This window comes from Vulpes lagopus, chromosome 3 (genome assembly GCF_018345385.1).
Source record: "Vulpes lagopus strain Blue_001 chromosome 3, ASM1834538v1, whole genome shotgun sequence".
In the NCBI taxonomy this organism is placed as follows: domain Eukaryota; kingdom Metazoa; phylum Chordata; class Mammalia; order Carnivora; family Canidae; genus Vulpes; species Vulpes lagopus.
The window spans coordinates 102208705-102232482 of NC_054826.1; the positions used below are offsets into that span (position 1 = coordinate 102208705).

At 49.1% G+C, this 23778-nt stretch overlaps 1 protein-coding gene across 1 annotated transcript in view; it reads right to left on the reverse strand.

Moving 5' to 3' along the window:
- SDK1 (sidekick cell adhesion molecule 1) overlaps positions 1-23778 on the reverse strand; it is a gene marked incomplete at its 5' end in the record, with an annotated part of 911733 nt that overhangs the window by 105323 nt on the left and 782632 nt on the right. Inside the window, 5 exons of the mRNA XM_041750102.1 lie at positions 94-283; positions 1338-1453; positions 10176-10413; positions 11016-11166; positions 12739-12848. Of these exons, the coding sequence (XP_041606036.1) occupies positions 94-283; positions 1338-1453; positions 10176-10413; positions 11016-11166; positions 12739-12848 (805 nt within the window). The remainder of the gene's footprint in view (positions 1-93; positions 284-1337; positions 1454-10175; positions 10414-11015; positions 11167-12738; positions 12849-23778) is intronic.

A 23778-nucleotide genomic window follows, 5' to 3' on the forward strand; every position in this document is an offset into this window, starting at 1 on the left:
CTGAAATAAAGGGGGGGGGAGTGGTTTGTAAATTAAATTAAAAATGCCAACCATCCAGATTTTTTGGGTTATCCAAGCACACCGTCACCGTACCGTCATCCTTGGTCCGCTCCAGGATGAGGGGAGAGCTGGGGACTCCGTTCCCGATGCGGGTGAATGCCAGTACCTGGAGCTCATACAGCACAAACTTCCGAAGACCTGCCAGCAGTGCCGACTGTGAGTGGTTCCCTCGCACGACATGACTGTGGGGCTCGGGGTCCAGATCTTTGGCCCGGAACAGAACCTGGAGCATCAGGACACAAGCCCACAGTCATGACTCTGCAGCGTGCCAGGAGCGGCCTCGGTGGTCATGGGGGCTTTCAACCACAAGGCTAGCACCAGCCAACTGCGCTTTCTCCCCCAGAACAGCTGTGTTTAAGGCTTAGGGATCTTGTTTCCATACGCTGGTATTTTGTGGGGAAGACAGACCCCAGAAGAGAAACCCAGTCCGCAGCTAGGGGAGCGGCCCCTGAGCCATAATTTACAAGATCTGAGCACATAGCAGTAGCCACACCAACTGCAGACACCAAAGCCAGGACTCAGTTATGAACAAAGACGTTTTACTTCCTACAGAAGGAGCCAGCGCCCCACTCAGGGTTCCCAGCTTATTGGGAGGTTGGGCTTCTGCTTCAGGAGAACTGCTTTAATCCACCTGAACAAAAACACAAGTGGGTGAGTGCAGGTCAGACTGGACCTTGGGTGGCTCAGTGGTTGAGTGTCTGTCCTGGCTCAGGTTGTGATCCTGGACCTTGGGTGGCTCAGTGGTTGAGTGTCTGTTTTTGGCTCAGGTTGTGATCGAGTCCCACATTGGGCTCCCTGCAGGAAGCCTGCTTCTCTCTCTGCCTATGTCTCTGTCTCTGTCTCTCTCTCTCTCTCTGTGGCTTTCATGGATAAATAAATAAGACCTTTAAAAAAAATAGACTGGACCCAGCAAGGGCTCCCAGAGAGGCAGGGAGACGTGCAGGGAGGCGAGAACACTGACCCAGCACGTTCTAGCCTCAGAACGCAGCTTACAAACTAAAATCCCCTTTCCTTCTCAGACCAACCTTGGAGCTAGCTACCATGATCACTCCCATTGTACAGGCCAAGAGGCCGAGGCCAGTTTAAGTCACTGGCTCCTATCAGTGCCTTGCTTGGGAGGTTAGACCCAGGCCTCAGCCCCAGATGGTAATGAAGTTTAGAGAAGTCACAAGATGTGCAAATCACAACTTGGGCTGGTGCGGGAGGTCTGTAAGACCATGCACGCTGGTTCAGGGGAGTGACATGTGGTAGCACCTGTGCAGCCTATGCACACATACCTTGTAGCCCAGTATGAGCCCGTTCTGGTCCTGTTCGGGTACTGAAGCCCATGTCAGTAAAATCTGGGTGGAGCTGACAGCCTCTGCAGACACGTTTTCAGGGGCCGCTGAAGGAACTGCAAAGGATGAGCAAAAAAGATTGGTAGCCAAAGTCCAAAGGTTTCTAGAAATAAAGGTCCACTTTTCACTCAAACAATCAAGTTATCTTTGAAAGAGCAATGAATTCTGAGCGTTTTGGAGTGATCAGATTAAGCCTGTGGAGGTATAACAGAAATGTAAATCTTTTTCATATTAGTGACAAATTCCACAAATCCTGGGTATTTAGGAGCTCAATTTTACCTGAATCCACCCAGCAAGAAAATGTGCTTGGTCTGTTTTTATATTAACTTTTGGGAGCTACAGACTTTTATCTCAGATGGGAAATCCTCACTCCCAGACACCAGTTGAGTGACATCTGTAAATGCAGTATTCTGACAGGGGGCTGGGGGTGTAGGAGAGAGGAGGTGTCATCATGAAGGGGAGGAGAGGGAAGGTTTCCTAGGTCCCAGGCGTGCATCCTGTGCTAGAGGTCTTCAGATCCACACTCGCATCTAATAGCCACAATAGCCCAGCGAGGCAAGGTGATTAGCCCCATTCTGCAGATGGAGATACCAAGGCTGGAGGACGCTCCATACATCGCTTTCCAGTGAGTGCTTTTTTTTTTACAACGAGGTGGGCCCGTGGAGGCGAGCTGTGGACCTCTTGACCCACGTACACGTAAGATGATGTTTTTATCTCTTCTGTGTATGGATGTCACTGAACCTACATTAGTTTGTCATATGCATTTGCAATGGTCCAGATAGAATGTGTGTAAAGACAACAGTTAAGCTTTAAAAGGCCTTATAGTCGAGATAATCTCAATTTGCTTTGATAATTTGCTTGTGAGCCCATTTAAACTTTATGCAGATGGAAAAGATAGACCCAGAGTCCCCTGGTAAAGACAGGTGATGCCCCGAGCAAAAGGCAGCTGCTGGCTGTGGTGCCACCTACCATCCTGCAGGGCCTCCGTGGTCAAAAAGGAGGAGAAACACTTCAGGTTCACTGCATTTCATGGCGAGTAATATGGGATAGGATTTGGTATTTTACTCAACCTTCAGGACAAGCCTGTGGGAGGGATCACTCTGCAAAGGGGGAAAAGGGGGCTCTGAGAAGGCACGTGGCCTGCCCACATCACTAATAAGTGGCAGAAGCCAGGAGGTCATGAGGTGTTCACAGGGAAGCGACAAGCTCATGGGCTCTGCAGCAAACTCAGACTCCACAAGACTCCTGAGCCGTGTGACCTGGGGAAGCTGCTCAATTCCTCTGGGCCTTGATTGTGCCATCTGAGAAACAGTCAAGCAGAGCCCACACGTCCTGGAGCCCATCTTCTCCCTCCCCCATCCTGGTACCCATCACTAGGCTCCGTAATGAGCAGGTGATCAGCGGCTCTGTTCGAAGACAGTGAGACAACAACACTCTGATCTCCTTGCTCTACGGAAGGAGGGGGAGCGAAAGGCTACCGAGCACCCTGCATCCTCAGTGTCCACTCCGCAGGCCCACCAGGGCTCCACAGACTAGGGGGAGGTAGTGCACACTTCAGAAGCAGTCTGCTCATGGGGGCTCTCTCCACCCTCCATCCACAGACCCACTCATTCATTCATTCATTTATTCACACAAGTGCAAAGTGACTGGTCATAGCTAGGTCAGTCATTTACTCTGAACACATAAAATGACAGGGTTTGCACAATAATGCTGCCCTCCAACATTTGATTCCGGATTTTCTTCACTGATGTGATTTGGTCTTCGTTATGGGTTGGGTTGAATTGTGTCCGCTGCTTCCTAGCCTTCATAAACTGAAGTCCCAACTACTAGTAGGTCAGAATGTGACCTTATTTGGAACTAGGGTCACTGCAGATGTCATTAGTTAAGATGAGGCCATACTGGAGTAGGCAAAGGAGCATGGCCCTGCCAACAACTTGGTGTCCAACTTTTGGCCTTCAGATGGTGAGAGAATAAATCTTTGTTTTAAGCTGCCCCGGCCTGGCCTGCTTTGTTATGGCTGCCGCAGGAGACCGATACTGTCTTTAGGAAAAAAGTGCCAGGACTCACCTGTTACCTTTTCTGGAAGCATGGCCAGGTCACCACCACAGTCAGTGGTTCCCGCAGATAGGGATCTGCTGAGGGGACATGAGCCCGAGGTGAGGCAGGGCATTTTCTGGTCCCCAGAGAGGGGAGTCATAGAGGCAAAGGCCTGGGATGCTAACCCTAAGACAGGGTGACTTCTCTGGCCTCCACACTCCAGCAGTGGTCCTGTCCTCTGCTACTCACCACATGACCATCTTCAGGACTCGGGCATTAGACTGGCTGCCAGTGGAGGCAACCAGCATGTCCCCAGAACAGAAAAGTCACCTGTTTGTGTCTGTTTGCATTAGGGTTCAGGGGTCTTCCTCATACTTTCGGAGAGAGAGAGAATGCTGGTCAGCCCACACCTGGTAGATACACTTTTTCTTCCAAATTTGTCAGTCAAGAATCATTCATTTGGTTTGCCAGTCATTCAATAAAACACTATTAATTTATCTGAGAAGCTAAGTGTCATAAAAAAGAATATTTTTATAATTTCAAGTTCACTTAGCCCTCTAAGGGAAGTGTGCTTGCCACCCACACCTCTATGTGTCCCTAGTGTCTTCTGGTGGTGGCTTCCACAGGGCTCATTCATGCTCTTCCTGGCCGGCTAGGGGCTCCCACCATGGCAGTCATGAGGACATCGCTCACACATATGCTTATTTTATTTTAAAAAAATGAGCAATACACTGCTATCTCGAATCAACTGTGAATTAAAGGAGTCACGACTGCACGAAGGAAAGGTAAACCTACAATTTGTCTGAATTTATTTAGAGTAAGATGAGAACTCCAAAGGTGTTGCGTGCCCATGATAGCAGTGCTGTGTTCTGAGAACTGTCAGAGAAAGGCAGAGAAAGGCCACTATCATAGCAACACAATGGGTCCGCCTCTCCAATCCGTAACTGTTTCCTGCAGGCCAGTCTTTGACGCCATGAGTGTTCAGTCCTCACCGTGGATCTACAAATATTAATGATTTTCTAGGTGTGGTAATATGTGCACCCCTTTCCTGAAGGGTACCCATAGCCCCGGAGAAGGAAGGCCAGCTGGTGAGGGGGGTGATCTGGATATGGCACCCGGAGCTCGGCTGGGTCTCCAAGGGCAGAGCCACAGAAAATGGTGGCGTTCAGGATGACAATTTCAGTGGATTCAAATCTCACCAGGAACCAATCTGCCATTTTGTAACAGAGGACCTATGTTTTTAAGATTTGGTTAAAACAAAACAAAAAACAAACAAACAAACAAAAAAACACCTTACCCATTATCTGGTTTTGAGGGAGATTCGACTCCCTTTCCAACCTGTCATCTCATGTCTGGGAGCAGTCCCAGAGATTCCCTTTCATTAAGAACAATCCTGATCAAAACACTTCTCTTTTCCTTCGTTTGCTCTCACTCCTCTATAGGATTCCTCACTGCTCAGTCTTTTGATTTTTAGGGCCGCATTTATCTTATAATATATCATAAATCATAGGATGTCATGAAACTCAAATTGTAATTCAAAATAGGAAATGTCATTTAAATATGGTTCAAAATGTTCTGCTCTGTTCTTCCCACACTAGCTTCCCGTATGCCTACGACTGTGTGTAGGTACCCATGTGTGGCCATCTCCATGAGGCATGGGTCTGCACTTTCATTCTCCCCATCAACTGCACTCCACCACTGGGGTTCACCACCCCTGCACCCTCTCCCACTCCCCCCACCCAGGGCTGAGTGGTGCCTGGCAGGGTCTTTTCTCAGAAGGGGTGATTTCTTTGCTGGGGAGGCCATGTGTTCAAATTCATCAGGACCAGGGAAGGCAAGACATCAAAACTGCTGTGACAGGGAGGGGCTTGCTCATCAGAGGTGAGGGGCTGCCCCCAGCAGGAGGTTCTGGAAGTGCTGTTCAGATGTGGAGGTGCCAAAGCCCCACAGGACCAGCAACACTGGAAGGGGTGCCAGAGAATGCCCCAGGTTGGGGAGGAATGATGTCTGAGCACCAGTACTCTTGGGTGGGTGGGTGGGGGGAGAACAGCCTAAGATGGGTCCTGAGGAGCTCACTTTTCTAGCATTAAGAATGTCTGAAGTCTGAGTCATCTCATCTAGAAATGAAGAACAATAACCCTATTATACAATTTATGATGAAAACACCTGCAGAACTAAAACTCTTCTAATTGAACAAACATCCCATTAAAAACTAAAAAAAAAAAAAAATGTAAGCCAGAACCCTCAACATAAGAAAGAATGTGATAGTATAGAGCAAAACTTACATTTCAAGAACAATTTTTACTCTAGATCAAAAACTTTCTCATCAAGTGAACGATCAATGTGGCAATAATGAAATCAATGCAGTTAATTCTGGAGGCTGGCTATGATTCTCCTTAGCCACACGTACATATATTTGTGTTAGATTTTGTCAACCAAGACCAAAACAAACACGTTATGCCTTTTTTTTTTTATACAAAAGCTTTACCTTGATATTACAAATGGTATCATTCAAGAGGATCGCCTTAGTTATTGGGTAGGAGATGATGCAAGATTGTCTGAGGAGAAGAGGACTAGAAGAAACCATCTGGAGTGAGTTTATGCATAGAGTGATCTCCTTAGCATTCTCCTGACCACTGTAAAGGGAGCTTTGTGGCAGCAGCAAAGATTTTTTTCAAAAATACAGTCTTATCTCAGCATTTTGCCATTGGTTTACTTTGTTTTATAGGAGTATTCTTTGGAAACTTAACAAAACAGTATTATTTTCTATTTTTATTATTTTATTCATCCTTATGTGTCATTTAAAGTTTACAGTTTTCTGAACAAAATCCTTGAAAAGTGATTTAGCCAAGTGTAAAACTTGAGGTTAGCAGTTATTTCCTCTCAGCTTCTTCAAAATTATTCTTATTCCATTACGATTCCATTGCTCCATTGTCTTCTAGCCTCCACTGATCTTGAGAAGTCCACTTCAAATTGTCTTGCCTTCTGGATATAAGATGTTTTCACACCAAGTGTTTTTAAGATTTTCTCTTTGGCTCCCATGCTTTACAGTTGCAACATAATGCATTTTGGTGTAGATTTATTTTATTTATTCTGCTCAGGATTCACTTTTCTTCAGTCATCAATTCTGAAACTTCTCAGCTATTATCTCCCAAATTTTCTTATTCTCCTTTCCTCCTTCCTTCTTCTCTGAGTCTTATTAGGTATAAGGAGGACCTTCTTATTCTATTCTTTATGTCTTTTAGCTTCTCTACCATGTTTTCAGTCTCTGTGTCTTTGTGCTGTATTTTAAGTTACTTACTCATATCTAGCTTCCAGTTTGGTAATTCTCTCTTTAGCAGTGTCTAAATTGCTTTTCACCTAATCATAGTGTTTTATTTTCAGTGGCTGTGTCCTATATGTTTTTCTTAAAAAGCGTTTTACAATTAGCATCTTAATCTTTACCTAAAGTTTTAATGTTTTCTTTTCATAATTTAAGACTACAGTCTTATTTTACATTTATTCCAGCTCTATTGTGATATAATTGATACACAGCATTTTGTAAGATTAATGTTACAGTGTGTTGATTTGAGACACTTATGTACTGCAAAGAGACTACCACCGTAATATTAGCTAATGCCTCTAACAATCACAAAATTATTGTTCCTTTCTGAGAACATGTAAGATCTCCTCTCTTAGCAACTTTCAAGTAAATAGTACAGTAGTATTAACTATGATCACTATGCTATACATAATATTGCTTAGAACTTACTCATGCTACAACTTAAAGTCTTTAATAATTTTAAATATACTCATTACATATTCTCTTTCATACTAGTATGTATTTTAAAGTAATCAGGGCCCTATTTCCTTCCCTCTCATGATTCTTAGTCAAGGCAAAGTATCTCCTTGTGTGTTTGAAAATTGTGTACTCATCTTTCAAAAGTTGATCTTTATTTGGAACAATGTGGCTGTGGTGATCTCTCTACAGAGATGTTTCCTTCTTTGGTTACACAGAACGTCTGGCCTTGAACCATGTTTCTTTCTATTTCTTTTATCTTTTTTTTTTGTCATTTAAAAATTTTTTCGTTTTGTTTTTGGAGGACAGTGAAATGATTTATTGGGGTATAATATATAATATTTCAGGAGAAGTGGGTCATTGTTTCCCCTGGGGTAATATTTTCTGGTCAGTGAGGATGCTCCTCAAGGCCCTCCAATGATATATGAAGTACACAATCTCTGAACCATACTTATTTTAATAACAATTAACACTGTTATTGTCCAGCTTTTTCAATTTTATGTTAACCACCTTGGGGATTGAACTAATATCACATCGTGGTTTGGATTTTCATTTTCCTGGCAGTGAATAATGTTGATTAAGGATCCTTTCATGTGCTTAACTGACCATTAGTATGTCTTCTTTGGAGCCATGTCTGTTCAGATCCTTTGTCCAGTTTTCATTTTTTTATTAAGATTTTATTTATTTATTCATGAGAGACACACAGAGAGAGGCAGAGACATAGGCAGAGGGAGAAGCAGGCTCCCTGTAGGGAGCCTGACGTGGGTCTTGATCCCAAGACTCCAGGATTGTCCTGAGATGAAGGCAGGTGCTCAACTACTGAGCCACCCAGTTGCCCCCCTTTGTCCAGTTTTTAATTGGGTTATATTTTCACTGTAGAGTTGTAAGAGTTTTTTTTATATACATCTTTTATACCAGTCCCTTATCAGATGAATGATTTGCAAGTATCTTCTATGACTGGAGGACTGTTTTTTTTGTTTTTTTACTTTATAGTATGCATTGAAGCACAAAGGTTTTCATGTTAGTAAGTCTAAATTTTTCTTTTGTTGTTTGTGCTTTTTGGTGTCTGAAATCATGTTTTACATTAATTTCTTTTCTAGGAGTTCCTGGACCAGACAGAGTAAATTCAGAACCCAAACCTGATTTGGGCACAGGACTTAGAGTTACCTTTTTTTTTTTCCTATTTAGAGTTCAGGTGGCTAGGTGGACACAGATAAACTATCCTGGCAGAGATTTTCAATCTCCCCTTTCAAAGGGGGCACAGTATTCAGGAGCTTTGTCTACATGCAAAGGCTCTGATTCTAACTCCTCTCCTTGTGTAGACTCGTGGCAGAACCTCCAGTTCCTGGGTGGGTACCAAGTCCTGAAACTCCTGGGATGGATGCACCCATGCCCACCCCCCAAGGCAGCGACAGCACCACTCAGTACCTACTGCTTGAGTCCCTTTGTGCCTCTGACATCTGCGGACTTTCTCTGTTTTTCTAATGAGGACATCAATAAATTCTAAATCTCAAAAAATTATATTCTGTCTATAATTTTCTAGTTAGTCACAGCAAAGATTTTTTAAAAAGTATTTTCTCAGTCTGTCTGCCTATCACTGGGGTTAGAACAGTCCTCTCAGAATGTTTCAAGTCCTCTTCTTTGTCACAAAGACTCAGAGACTGAATAGAGCTTTTTAGAAATCCAAGTGATCACATAGCCACAAGCTGAGAGTGGTGCCTCAATCTTTTGTTCCTAATGTAATAAAATCTACAGCCTGAAAGAAAGCCAGGAAGGCATCTGAGGCAGCCCCAGCTGCTCCAGCAAACCCCTCTTTAAGTATCAGTCCTCTTGGAAGAGGCGTGTATGGTACATTTCCTTCTTTTCAGGAGAGAACCCTGCCATTTCAGACCAGGTGGAAAGAGCTGGTCTGTGTCATGGTGTGTCTTAAATGTGACACCAGCCCTCTCTGTCACTCCACAAACTCAAACCAGGCTAACGAGGGTCCTCCAAACCACAGGTCAGCACACAAAGGCCAGCAGGTCAGCACAGACTCCTGAGTGATGACCTGAAGTACTTTCCCTTTCCTCCCTGGCAACCAGCAGCAACCCTGAGCCTGGGGCTCTGTGCACAGGAGAGGGTGCCATTGCTGGACAGGTTTTAGGGGTCAGGCGTGCCTGTTCTTTGCTCTTTCTTCTTCCTTGGGTAGCTGGGCACAGATGAGGATTAGGCCTGTGGCATAGCACAGCCTGGGTCCTTGTATCACAAAGAAGAGAGCCACCACTGAACAGGAACACCTGTCTTCCTCGGTGATGAGTGAGAAATGAACCTCTATTGTGTTAAAGCAACTGAACCTTTGAGGGGCTATTTGTTAGTGCAGGTGAGACTATCTTAACACATCCCACACACTACTTTGTCAAGAGGAGGTCCTGAGGGCCTTGTGTATTAAGACATCCTTAGAATCTCTATACACTTGGGGCATCTGGGTGGCTCAGTTGGTGAAATATCTGCCTTTGGTTCAGGTTGTGATCTCAGGGTCCTGGGATTGAGTCCCGCGTCGGGCTCCCTGCTCAGCAGAGGAGTCTACTTCTCCCTCTCCTCTGCCTCTCCCCTCTGCTCACGAACACTCTCTCTCAAATAAAGTTAAAAAAAAAAAAAGAAAATAAACTCTTGCTTATTATCACTGATAGTGAAAATTACACCTAATTTAAAAGATAATACCAAGAGTCCAGCCCCCCACCCCCACCCCGTAACATCCATGATTAATTTCAAATTAGTGGTGTGGACTCCAATGACGTTTTACTGAAACTACCATTGAGATTGATCTAATTACTGGGTTAGTAAAGTGTCAGCATAGACTCGGGGTGGGGGAAGCGCCAATGAGATGCAATGTGAGGACCGGGGGACACGGAGCTCCGTCTCTGGGGAGACACAGGTTGGGGCTGAGCCTCCGGGGGGGGGGAGGGGAAGAGCCTCCAGCTCACCTGACTCCCGTGTGCGGCCCCGCACTGCTGCGCTCCAGGGCCCGGCCCCGATGGCGTTGAATGCCTGCATCTGGAGCTCATACTCCGTCCACTCCTCCAGCCCCTCGATGGTGAACTCCCTCTCCAGCCGGTCGTTGATGACTTGTGTGAGCGACGGAGCCTGGAGGTCGGGGCGCCAGTACTTAATCCTGTAGCCCACTGACTCGGGGTTCCCGTTGTACTGGGAATCGGGCAGGGGCTGGAAGCAAACAACAACCGTGGTGAGCGGGCGTCTCCGAACCGCCACCTGTCGAGGTCCTCCAGTGCGGGCCTGTCTTAGGAGCCCAATCCCACAGAAAATATTTCCGGGGGCAAGGGGGGATATTCTTAGAACTTTTACTACATTTCTCCCTGGAACTTTTCTTCTGTTAATTAAATGAAATCCTGTCAGTAACTTGGGCTGGACGTAATTTCTTTTAATACATTTTGGCTTAATTTTGTGGGGGAAATGTTCTGAATAAATATCAGGCTGGCTCTCCTACAAACATTGAGTATTGCCTCCATGTTGACCTAGCTTAAGGACTTATAGGTCCAACCTGAGGCACTGCTGGCTTCCCTCCCCCAAAGAATATTCCTCAGTACCAAGAAGCCTGTGAGTAATGCTCCTAATTAACAAGATCTCCTGGGCTGGTCTGTGACCCAACAGCAACTGTAAAATGCAATACTTTTGGGTTGAACGAAGAGATAAGCTTTGCCTCAGACAAAGCCATGACTAACAAGACACTAAACTCTGGCTTTACATGCACACCATGAACACTCAAGGTGACCATCCCTGCAGCCCACTCCCAGCCCCCAACTCACCACCCAGCGGAGCCGTAGGCTGGTCTCGCTGGCTGTTCGCACGGTGACGCTGGTGGGAGCCACGTCAGGGGGCGCCTGCAGTGTCTGGATGACCCGGGATGATTGGCTGACGGGGCTGGAACCGACAATGTTCACCTGCCTCATTCGAAATCTAGAGGGAGAACCATGGGCATGGTTATTCTGCAGGAAAAGACAATGTGGAGAGATGGATGGAACAAAAACCCATAACCTTCTCAGAAGGTGAGGCTGTGTGTCCATCTGTGTCATGAAGGCTGTTGCTCAAGGATACCTTCTTTCCACTTGGTTTCATTAAAAATGCAAATTGCATATTTGGCCCTTTGGCCTCAAAGCCTCCCAAGAACAATAAATTTGTTCCAGTGCAAAGATTTTAAATTCCCAAGTGAAGCATAATGGGATGGGTTACATGGCCAGAAATCTATGTCATCAGATGCCATCAGCTGATTCATGTTTAGGGTAGGGTCAGGAGATTAGCTGTCGAGGGGCCAAATGGCAGCCTTGACAGTCTGGTGTTGATTCAATGAGCACAGGTGCCTGCACCTAGGGGATGAGCTCTGGCCCCAGAGTCCACACCCTGGGACCCATTGGTAGCTGAGACCCTGAGGCCAATCATCTCCTTCCCTATAAAATGAGGTGGGGTGGATGTGCTTTAGAGCCTTGATGAATGTTCTCAGCTCTCTTCTTTGTTTATATGTACAATTTCTTGGAGTGAACTTCTACACAAATGTGCCCTGAGCACACACGCCTGTTCACCACAGAGGCTGGAAGAAGACAGGGACAGGGGTCTCTAGTCACAGTTTCTGATCTTCAAAGCAATGATATAGCTGGTACCAGCTACATGTGGTAAGCCTGAAGCCCCTGTAGCTTGTTTTTTTGAGAAATATTTTCCTCTAAAAATGAGTATATGGTGCCCTGATTATCTGCTCTGGTCTCAGGGAGGATGTCACAATGAACAGGAGCTGAACAGCATCTCTCATTAAGCATTGTTTTAAAAAGCTCTAATGTCAGTATTATACCAAAAAGAATGTTCTTCACGAAGATGTCATGTCACCTTTTACTCTCTGAATTACTCATTCTTAGTCTTTTACTCCCTGATCTTATGGAACGTATCTGTTCTGGCAGAACAATGACATTATCAAACTCAACATCTGGTGATAACTGGAAATTTCATCTCGGTCAACGATCTTACGGGAAGTTATAACGTCTCTAACAGCTTGCGATTGTGCGACCCTTTGTTAAGGCCAAGGATTTACTGCCTGGATAGGTTTCAGGATCAAGGAGTTAAAGGTTGCATGGCAGGTTAAGTGCTTGATTAGTGAGCCCCGCCACTCCTGGGTCCTGGAAGGGGGAAGCAGAAGACGTTCCCAGGACAGCCGCCCTGTTTACACACAGCATGTTAATAGTCCCAAGGGGTCGTAGAATTTATAAGGAAAACCCCACATCTCGGCTGCCTGGGGCTCTTAGTTTTGAGCCATTGCAGCTAGCGTTGATGGAAGGAGCACTGCTAACCTAGCATCGGGGATATACTCTCTCCAGGAATGATACCCAGCTGTGTATCTTGCTCCTAAGGTTCAATGTACTGTTATTACCACTTGGAAATGTCTCAATTTCATGCACATAACTGGGTTTTGTTCTTGCGGGCTGAAGCCATCTGTTGGAGTTGCTAGCCTTCTTCCTGCAGCAGTTTATCACTGGCTTCTCTCACCTGTAATGAGTATAGGGCGTGAGGTTTGGGATCTCCAGCGTCTGGGCATCAGGCTCGTTCTCCTCCTCGTAGAGGCTGACCCACTCCTCCTCATCACCGATGGCTCCAACCTGTGGGAAAGAAGATCCTTGGATGGGTGGATGAGCTGCAGAGCAGAGGCTGCCATTTACCGGATGTGCAGCTGCCTGGTGTGTGCATCAGGCTATGCAGACCCACCCCGTGTCCTCCATAAGTGGATCTTGCACACACACCCTCAGTCTAAGCCCTGGAGCTATGGCTCCTGCTATTCCCTCAAAGGTCAGGACCTCACATACCATCCTGTCCTTCCTCCTGGTTGACAGATGAAGACCCAAAGAGAGGGCCAGAGAGAAGACTTGGTCAGGGGGACAGACCGGGGGACTCCAGTCTCTCCCTGTTCCGACCCTGCCCATTCTTGTCCCAAACACACACCAAAGATACAGTGCAGGCCTTGCACAGAGAAGGACTGTCTGCTGCCATGGGAGCTAGACCAGCAGGCCAAATCAAGAGAGCCATGAGGGGAGATATTGTGACATCATGTCAGCCAGGAAAGCCCTAATTTTACCACACAGGTTTCTGCATTCCTACGCCAGGCACACTGGGCCTCGTGCAGCCTGTGTGGCTCTGGGGGCCCCAGCAGATGCATATGGAGGGAAGGCTGGAAGCACCAAAGGGGTTTCAGGCCAAACAAACTGGGGTGAGGTGGGTCTGCCTAGGGCCCTTTGCTTTTAACACATTGTAAATGTGTCAGATGACAGCGCAGAAATGTGCTCGTGAAGCTTGCAGAGGACCAGTCGGCAAGGGCCAGGTGGCTAGAGGATGGCATAAGAATTTGAGATCTTGGAAACCTGGAGGAAGGTCCAGGAGGGCATAGAGGAGGCAGAGTGCACACAGCTGGGCAGCCTACCTCCTCCAGAAGGCTACATGCAAAGTCAAAGCTCTAAATACTCAGCGTTGAAAACATGGAAATAGTCTGGCAGTTCTCAATAAGTTAAACATAGAATGATCCTATGGGCCAGCAATCCTACTCACAGGCAGACACTGAAAAACCTGGAAGCTGATCCCCTAGCAAGTATAGGAGTGCATATGTTCACAGCGGCTCTATTCTCAACAGCCAAACGGGAGGCCACAAGGAGCCCAGCTGGTGGATGCACAGAAAAACACCCATGTAGCGTCCATGTGGGGAAGTACTAGCCAGCTGTAAAAAGGAATCTACAGTGCAGGTGTCCTTGAAAACATGAAGCCAAATAAAAGAAGACCCGAGAGAACACATTTATATGATTCTACTTCATACCATTTACAGAATAGGTAAATCCACAGAATCAGATGCAGGTGGGTAGGTGCCAGGGGCTGAAGGAGGAGAGAATGGGCAGTGACTGCTGAATGGCATACTGTTTCGGGGCGCTGAATATATTTGGGAACCGGGTAAAGGTAGTGGTTGCACCGTGAGTGCACTCACTTGTGAACCATGCACTTGAGAACAGTTAACTTTCTGTTACATGAATTTCACTTCACTTAAAAAAAATAGTGTTAAAATAAAATGTGGGACAACTGGCCAGAAACGCATGGGGAGAAAGATCTGGAGATCAGAGCCGATGAGTAGCTGGGGAGTCAGTGAGGCAGCTGAATGGGGCAGTGAGATCAGGAGATGGAGCAGTTTACACAGCTGGGAGCCGGGTGCACAGCCCCCAGGACTACTGGATCAGCTCCAGTCCCTCCAGTCCTCAGCACTGCAACCCCCAGCGGAGCCCCCAGAGACACAGAAATGAAAGAAGGAGAAAACAGATGTAGATCGAGGATTGATCTGAATGGCACAGAACACCTGTCTTGAAGAATGGGAGTTAGACGAACTATAGAAACAGTGCCAAGTGCCCCCAGGGCCCACGGCTGCCACCTGCCTCCTCCACTGTCCCCGCGGAGCAGGAGAGGGCCAGGAGGAGAAGATCACCAGCGCTGACCGTGGCCTGGGTCTGTGCAGTGCTGCTGGTGTGACGTTGGGGGGGCACTAAAGTCCACTCAGGAGCCTGGCCTGGGGCTCAGCGCAGTAGGTGAGACGCAGTAGGTGTCTGTGGGATGAGGAGACGCAGTAGGTGTCTGTGGGATGAAGGGCAGAGGGCTGAGAGAGGAACCATGGGGCTGGAGGAGGTTAGGTCCTGTCACGCCACAGCTGCACACCAGACAGCTCCGCATGGCTCCCAGACACCCTCCGTGCCTCCAGGTGAGGGCCCCAGGCACAGCAGTGGGGTGGGGAGGCAGGGAGGCGGGGAGGCAGGAGGGCTGGGACCAGATTCTCTGCTCAGCATTATTCTAGGCGTTAACGAGATTTATGAATGCCTTAACGTCGAAATGTCAACAACCCAGCTGAACTGTATTGAGTGTGAGCCCCCCCAAATGGGGCCTCACAGCGTGTAGTGGTTTCTGAGGCCCAGGGAGAGGGATCCGTGAGAGACTGAATCAGAACATCTATACTATTTCTTGGGAGACGTTTAAGAAAAAAGAAGGAAAGGAGGAAAAAGAGAAAAGGAAAAAGAGATGACTTCAGTTTCAGGGCAATCAGTTCAAGACCTTTTATTCACAGCTCCATCCCAGGCTGAGATGCTGTGGAGGGTGCTGGCAAGCAGGGCGGCCGGTGCTCATGGCTCCGGCTCTGAGTGACCCAGGCAGGCACAGGCACCTGCTCACCACCATCCAGCCCTGTGGTGCCCTTGCTGCTGGCGTGCATTCGCATCCTTCCACGTCTGTGCGTGTGTGGGAAAAACCTGCATGCTAAGTGCCACTTATCGTCCAAATCCCCAGGCCCAACTGTGGAGGCCGCTGTGTTTCTGCAAAGCCACTCCTTCCTTTTCCACCTCTTCCCGGGAACCAGGGCCACCCCTCCAACGGTGGATGCTCTCTTTGATCTCCTGGTGCAGATGAATACTCCAGGCTAAGAAATAATGGGGCCTGGTGCCGGCAGGCTCTGGGCCTTGAACCCCGACATGTTTGGATTCCATCTATCTGGTTGCCTTGCTGACCTACAAGCATTCATCTGCCATCCTGGGGGGCTGCCCTTACCCCATGGACACCCACTGGCCTGCCTGGGCACCAAGAACTCAGGGTGTGGCCTTGGTTGACGAGGCTCAGCAGGAGGCCTCAGCAGGGTCAGCAGCAGTCAGCCGCCCTGGGTTCCACAGCCTGTTTTACCCACATGCCTGAGAAGATTGGGGGAGAACTGGCACGGCCTCCTGCTGATGCCTTTGGAGGGACAGACACCCACTAGCCATCCATGGGCGATGTAAAAGCAGGACAGGTTGAAGCCGCAGGACACCACAGGCTACTGCGGTTCTCTCAGAACACTGGTCTGCAGCTCCATTGGTAGAGGGTCCGGGAGATGCTCCACTGCCAGGACGAGCGTGGAGCCAGCAGGATGATGATAGCTACTTAGCTTCGCCAGGGAGAACCCCTCCTCCCCCACCCCGAGGGTCTCTGAGGAGGGAAGGCTCTCCTTCTGGAGCTCCACTGCCCTGCTGCTATTCTCATGTCCACGAGCTCCAATGTGCTTTCTGAGAAGGTCGCTGCCGGCGGAGTGCAGACAGGGCTTCTATTTTGCCGGGGGTAGCCGCCAGCTGTAGGGTGAGGATGAATGGCTGGGGACACCCAAGGTTACACTTTCCTGTCTTCCCATGGGGTGCTCTGTCTCCTTTTTAAAAGACCTGGATTTGAATGTGTGCCAAATCAGTGGCGAGCCCAGGTGGGCGCCGCATGGCTCCATTTGGCTCTTTCCGCCACCCTCCCTGCAAAGCCAGCCTGTCATTAACTGGAGGCATCACTTAGTCTCAGACACTTGTACCTTACACACCTGTACCTTACAAATGCTCTTCCCTCTCTCTGAAGTGTGCCCTCCCCCTCCCTCTCCTGTCCTTGCTGCTGATGAGCTCCTCTGGAATCTGGAGTGCATCTGGGCCTTTGGGAGGCTTCCGTGAACAACAACCCCTGCCCCCGTGTCTTCCCAGGCTGCTACTTCTGTGCTGGCAAGGCATCTTCTGCATACCTGACATACAACAGAGTGCTCCTCCTACCTGTTGCATCCCCTTAAAAACATGACATTCAGAGGAATACACAGTATGTGTCAAAGATTCCTTTTGCTCACTGATGTGGGAACCAGAAAGGTGCTAACACTGGTTCAGAGAATACCAGACTCAGAGTATTGAGTATATGGAGTCCAAAGTATATGGAGTCCACCAACAAGGACACTGCAACAAGGTGGCCAAGTTAGAAGTAAAACTAGTTATAAGAGCGCGACGATCCTAACTTCTGGGTGTGTAACTTTCAATCTTCTACAAGGGTCACATCTAACTTCACAGAGGGTGGGACAAATCATAAATAGTAAGACAAACACAATTATAGTTTTCAAGACAGATGAGTTGTAGGCAGGCTTCTGAAACCAGGCCCTAGTACAGGAGTCAGCACACTACGGCCCGAGGGCCAAATCTGGCCCACCTTGTTTTGTAAATAAAGTTTTCTGGGAACATGGCCACACTCCTTGGTTTGTGTTTTGCTAGTGGCTATTTCCATGCCCCCTCGGTAGAGCCATGTGCTTGCAGCAGAGACCATCTGCCCAGAGGCCTGAATTATTAACTCTCTTGCCCTTTACAGGAAAAGTTTGCCAACCCCTGCTCCAGTGTTTTCGCCAAAAGGACATGCAGTCCTCCCTCTGCCTCCGTTCTGAGGTGTCTTGCCGTGTTTATTCTCCCTTTTGTCAGTGTGAGAGCTGCCAGGCAGATTCAGGGTCTTACTCCTCACTGAACTCCCAGCATCTCCCCCAGGGTCCAGCCCCACTGTTGGCTTGGTGCACAAATGAATATGCAGTGGCCACGTGCATGATTTCAAGATCGGTATTGAAAATGGGTTTTCTTGCGCAGAACTCCAAAAGCAAATGATTACTGAAAATGTGATTTTACTTACAGACCTCTGAAGGTGGGGAGGGGCGCTTAAATTTCTATAATAAAAGGTTTACATTTTGATCTAAGGAGACCAGAATTCTTTTTAGTGGGAAACAGAAGTCTTTTAACACTTGCTGGGCTCCTCTGGCTCTCTAGTTAGATTTCAAAACCATCACGACAAAGTGTTCTAGAAGTAACTGGCTGTTCACTAATGATGCGCTGGACATACCGTGTGGCAGAGCTCTTTAAAGATGAAACAAATCAGAGCTCCATGGGGAAGCTGGGATTTTGACAGGTTTTTTTTTCTTCTACTTCTTTTAAAGCTAACAAACAGCACTTTGCAATACTTAATACAAAAGCAGAAATGCCACACATTTCAAATACCACTCATCGGGGGGTGGTCCTTAGGACCCATTAGGGAGCTGCTGTCCTTCCTAAAGCACCAGGACTTGCTGCCCTGATCACGTTCCTCCCTAAAGGCTCTGACTGGCGAGTCTGCTTCCCTGTCTGGCTGGGAGGCTGGGGGTTCATTCAATACCTGGGGGTCCCAGACCCTGCCACCCTTGCCAAGTGGGCTTTTCCACCAGAGCTGTACCTGTCTGTCCTAGGAAAGCCTCTGCAGTTGGCGTGGCCTCCAAGGAGGCAGATGGAGGCCAGTCTTCCCAGGCAGGACCCAGGCAGGTCCCAGGCAGGACCGCCAACACTCTGCCGAGGCCCTGGTGGCCACAATGAAGTCAGTGTCCTGGAGGCCAGGAGATGAACGGCTACTCTGAGGACGGTCATTGACCTCATTCTATGAAAGGCAACAGCAGACCGAGAGCAAGCACAGGAACCTGAGTCTGTTGCTGTGAACAGGGAGAGGAGGGAGGACGGGGCTGGGCAGGAGGAGACAGCTCTCCTTTCATCCCCAGCTAAGAGAGGGAAAAAAGACTCTCCAAGAATCTATTCCATGGAACCCCACCAAGCCAAGTGCACCCTGCTGGCTGACACTCTGGTATCAGCAGGAAACCCTGCCTGTCAGGCAACTTCCACAGTTACCGAGTAGCCTCTTGTTCTGAGGGCTGGCCCCCATGTCCCCAGCTGAGTGCAGCCCCCCAGTGAGGATGGGGGGCACACAGGGCATCGCTGCATGGCGCTGCTGGCAGGTCATGCATGACCAGGAAGGCACTTGGGCCTGAGCAAGGCCCAGGGCCAGTTCCCAAAACATCTACGATCCTGCTGAGTGGTTGGGAAATTGTCCCTAAACTTGACCAAGGAGGGTTCATGCTTTGCAACAGCCTGAGCTGTGTTCCCCAGCCCTCCCTCCATTCACAGCCCTGCTGGCGGGTTATTTATTTATTCTTTCCTCATTGCTTAACATTCTCTCCATCTTCAGATGCAGGAGGATTGGGAAATGATGGTTGTGTCTTCTACTATGTGGGGCATCAAGAACATTGGGTTCTCCTGGCCTCCTCTGGCCTCGCAGTTGTCTCTTCTCTAGAAGGTTCCTCTTGTGTCTCCAGTGACCTCTCCTTTGTCTCCCTCAGCATCGGTCTCCTTCCTCCCAGCATTTGGTGTCCCTCCATGGATGGCTCAGACCCCCGTGTGTGGCTTTCATTCTTACTGACCCCCAGGCAGATGCTTCTAAATTCTGGTCATCTCTGGGCCAGTCTGATGGCACTGGGGTCTGCATCTCTGTGAAGGAGCTCATTCCTCATCAGTCACCCTGCACAGACCTCTGGTCCTGTACAGGCCCCAGAATGCTAGGACCTTGGCTGCTGCAGCCATAAAGGAACATTTGGCACCAGCAAGGTCACCCCTGCCGCCCCACACCCCAGGCATCCTGAGTCTGTGCCCACCTGGTCCTCCCTGTCTCACCTCCCCTGAGCTCCCTAGGCCTCCCTCATCTTACACACAGTCCCCAAATGCATCCCCTCCCAAAATCTCCTTCTAGGGACAGTTTTCCCATGAAGTGTTCCCCTCCCATGAAGAGGCTGCTCCTGCGGGTCATCTGGGCCCCCCTGACAGTCCCCATTCCAGGATCCCGGGTTCTGAGCATGGCCGCCTCAAATCTGGGAGTCCCTCCCTCCCCACACTTGCCTGGGCTTATCTCTGAAGCGCACGTGGTCTCCTCTATGTCTGTGCCTTCTCTCTCATTAGACACAACACCTCTCAAGGGCAAACAGGAATGCTCACACCTCCCTGTGCCACTCAGCAGGATTTTGTGCCACTTCCCAAGATGCTGAAATGTCCACGAGGACTTGGGCCCCATCATGCTCAGACCGGGGTTCAAGGGGAGTGGAGGGGAAGGCAGGGGGGCGCAAGAACCAGCCTGCTACCTGCCTTGTGATGTCAGGACCTCAGCCTTGCCTGTAAAGCAAGGACAGCAGCAACTTCCCCCAAAGGTCACGGGAGATTCTGGTATGTGAAGGGCATGGGGCACCCCGACACATGGCACTGTGCTCCGACCCCAGCAGCTGGCTTCCCACAGACACTTGTAGCCAGAAGCTAACCAGGCTGCTCCTACCAGCTGCCCTTCCTGTCGCCCATCCTGCTTAATCACACACCCTGGCTCTGCAGCCACTTCCCCGCAGGTGTATCAGCCACACTGCTGGTTTCCCTATCTGATCCCTGACATCTGGGGCTCTACCCAACACTGGGGGAGCCACCCCAAGGAGGGACTCAGCCAAGCCCTAGAGACAGCCAACAACTCACCTGAGGCACCTTTCAAATGTAAACCACCAGTCCAGAGCCCATACTGTACCCCCTCTTCCATGGGCTCTCACGCTCTGGCCCACTGTCCCGCTGCCCTAATCACCCAGGGTCAGGGATCAGGCAAATAGCCATTGTGCCCTGGAGCCCCCCGAATCACTCAGACTAGCCGGTCCCCAGCCTGCTCACCTCGCCTTGCCCCTCCTCCCTGCAGAAACCACAAGCAGGCTCTCCCAACAGTGCCTCCTGACCAGCCCTGGTGCTTCCCCGTGTGGCCCCACGTGGCAACCCAGGCCCCCTACTCCTGGAACTGTGACTATGACTATATTTTTAGTGAGTTGTCTCCTGACCTGCTGGCCTCACCACACCTGAATAAAAAACTTTATGTTTTAAAACAACAAGTGCCACGCAACTTCCTACCTCTGCCTTTCATGCTGCAGTCCTCCCTTCACCCTGCCATGCCTGGCATCCCCCCCGCCCCCACAGGAGCCTTCTGTGGCCACTGCAGCCTGGCCCCATCTGCTTTTGGGTTCTCTTTCAGCGGCACGTTTCATCTGTGTCAGCCAGATTATAGGTCAGCTGTCCCTCCTGCATCCCCCCAGGCTGTGAGGTTCTGGAAGTCTTTAAAGTCTAACATTGGGCATGAGACCCCAATCCTGTAAAACAGTAGGTGCTTAATAAATGCTTGCTGGGTGAATGGGTGGCTGAATGAAAAAATACAAAACCTGATGACCAGAAAAATGAAAGAGGGGTGGACCTAAAAATCCAACAAGGGAATTAGGATGGAAGATTTTGAGCGGTCCTCAAAAAGAATAGGAAAATATTTGTCTCGTAAAGTTTAATTTGGTTTGATGGTTGTGATTTATTTATACATTGACCTCTATTTACTGAAAACGACACTTGTAGTAGAGTGTTTCCCTCAGCCCTACCTGCACTGCCACTGACAATACGACATTTTCTGCTCTGTGGTATTTTTAAAAGTCCCATAACAGGACCTAAAAGGATCTGATAGACTAATGAACAGGATGTCCAGTTTGAACCATTCATCTTCTATAGATTTCCCATGCTGGTCAAGAAGTGAAAGAGAAAAGTCATTGTCAGGGTGTTATTAGGGATAATCAAGCCAACAGTTAACATTCTGAACTATCCGAGTGTGTACTTTGCCACCGCCTGTCACTTGGGGCTGGCGCCCCTATGCTTAGGCAGAGGCATTGGCCCTGAATAAAGAGAGACCCATCTCAGCACTTTAATCCAGGTGACCGAGTCATTGGTGAAGGAGCCATAGAGTCTGGTGACAGCCCTCCTCTGCGTACTCAACAGAGCATTCAGAAATAATGTCACTCTTTTTCTTCCTATTATGACAAAGAAATTCAACTACAGGCAGAGCATATTACAGCTGAGATGCTCACGGATTCTTATCAAGGGGGCCACCAGCAGCCCTCACCTCCAACCATGAGGAGGAGAGAGGGGACAGAATTAATGACTAGAAGTCCCCACCTACAGATCTCACAGTGATGAGACAAAAAACGTCTGGCCTATGACCCTGCAGGAGACAGACACACTGGAAAGCCTTTCTAGCATCAGAGGTAATAGCCAGCTACATAAGAAGGGGAAACGCTTTGAAAGCATGGGAACTCTGTCCCAACTGGCACTTGTGCCATGACCACCCCCCACCCAAACCCCCCTGCCAACAGGTAATGGGCTTCTCCTGGCACCTCCTTTCACATTGCAGGCCCTGTTTTGGGTCAGAGGTGAGCACTGGGAACAGGACATGCAAGGTCCCCAGGAGACTCTGTAACCATGTAACCGATGGAGAAGAGCATTTCTGTGACAAAGCTGAGCAAAGTGAGAGGCTCTGGGCCCTCCTGGCTCATCTGCTTCTCAAGTGGGTGGGCCTTCGCTTGGAGACAGGAGCCCGGGCTGCGCTGGCCTTGGTGGGTGTTAGGTGGGAACAGGCCACCCCTCTGCGCACACGGGCTGGCCTGCATCCTCTAGGCCAGGTGAAGCCTGAGTGTACAGCACGCTGTGGGGGATGTCCCCTTGCTATTCACGGCCTCATTTATACTGGGGAAAAGGCCAGGGAGAGCCAGACTGGACATTTTTCAGGCTGTGGGATTCTGGTTCTGCGTGAGTGAGTTCTAAGTACCAGCAGCTTATTCTCTGGTACTCTCAGCTGACACTCTGGGTGTTTGAGCCTGGGCTGGCTTCCAGTCCCGGGAGCTCAGGCCTCTTCCCAAGCCGCACACCTTCCCGTCACTGTCACCGGGGACTCAGCCCTCCTCAGTTCTCTGACCACAGAGCACCTCCTGCCTTGAACTTGCCTGGGCCCTGGTCCCACTCTGACCTGGGCCTGGGCCTGCTTGACTGTCCAGGTGTTTCCAGGCGTGGCCCTACATCCTCCCTGTAGGCCTCCCCAGGCACACAGCCTTTCCTCAAACGCTTGCCTTGACTTTATTATTTTTACTATATGCTTCATTTATTAAGTGCTTAGCACGTGTGAGTCCCGTGCTAGAGCTTTCAATGCATTGTTCTTCCCACCACGTGTCCCAGTGTGCGTGGGCTTTACCTTCTCTGGCCAGCTAGTGTCCACGGACCCTCTGACAGCCAGCAGCCTGGAGGCCAGCCCGTCACAAATGTGCTGATCATCCTGTTTTGGTGCTGGGATTTGCTGGTTGGCCTGTCCCTCTCCAGTCTTGCCTTGGGCCTTAGGGGCCCTCACTGTCCCACCCATCCTACAAAGGTCAAGGACAAAGCTGCAGCTTTGAGGATTTTATTGCAAGAAACCTCAGATCTCTCTTAGCCTCCACATTTCCAAATTTGCTCTTTAATACTCTGATGGATTCTTAAAGGGAAAGAAATCACTGAAAATAGTGATTATTATAGAGAAAGGGGACAGTTTAGAGCAATACCTTAGGGGAGCTGATTATGCACACCTCCACTTTCAATTGCAAGGTCTTCATATATTCAGCCTCTTCAGAGCCACAGCCGTTTGTTTCCCCCTGTAAGGCTGGGACATGAGTGTCTCTCCTACTTGTCCAGGTTGGCACAGGACAAGCTCAGCAAGGACCACAGGGAATGGACAAAGGTACATAATGGAGGTAAATCCAGCAGAGCAGAGAAGAGCTACAGTTCCAGAATTCTCAGGCAGCACACTTGGCTTTGAAGCCCCGGAGAACTTGGACATGAAGAGAAACACCCAGGCTGTTTGGGCTTCTACTTGGGAGGAGAGAAAGTCCACCTGGACGTCCTTCCTGCAGGTCACCACTGGGAGAAATTCACAGCGAGAGGCCTGGCTTGGGCAGGTTAGGGCACATCTGGTAAGCCATGCTCATAGGTAAGCCTGCCAGCACACGGGAGGTAAAGCAAAGCCTAGCTGTCCATTCATCAGCCTGTGACCCAGTCCCTCAGT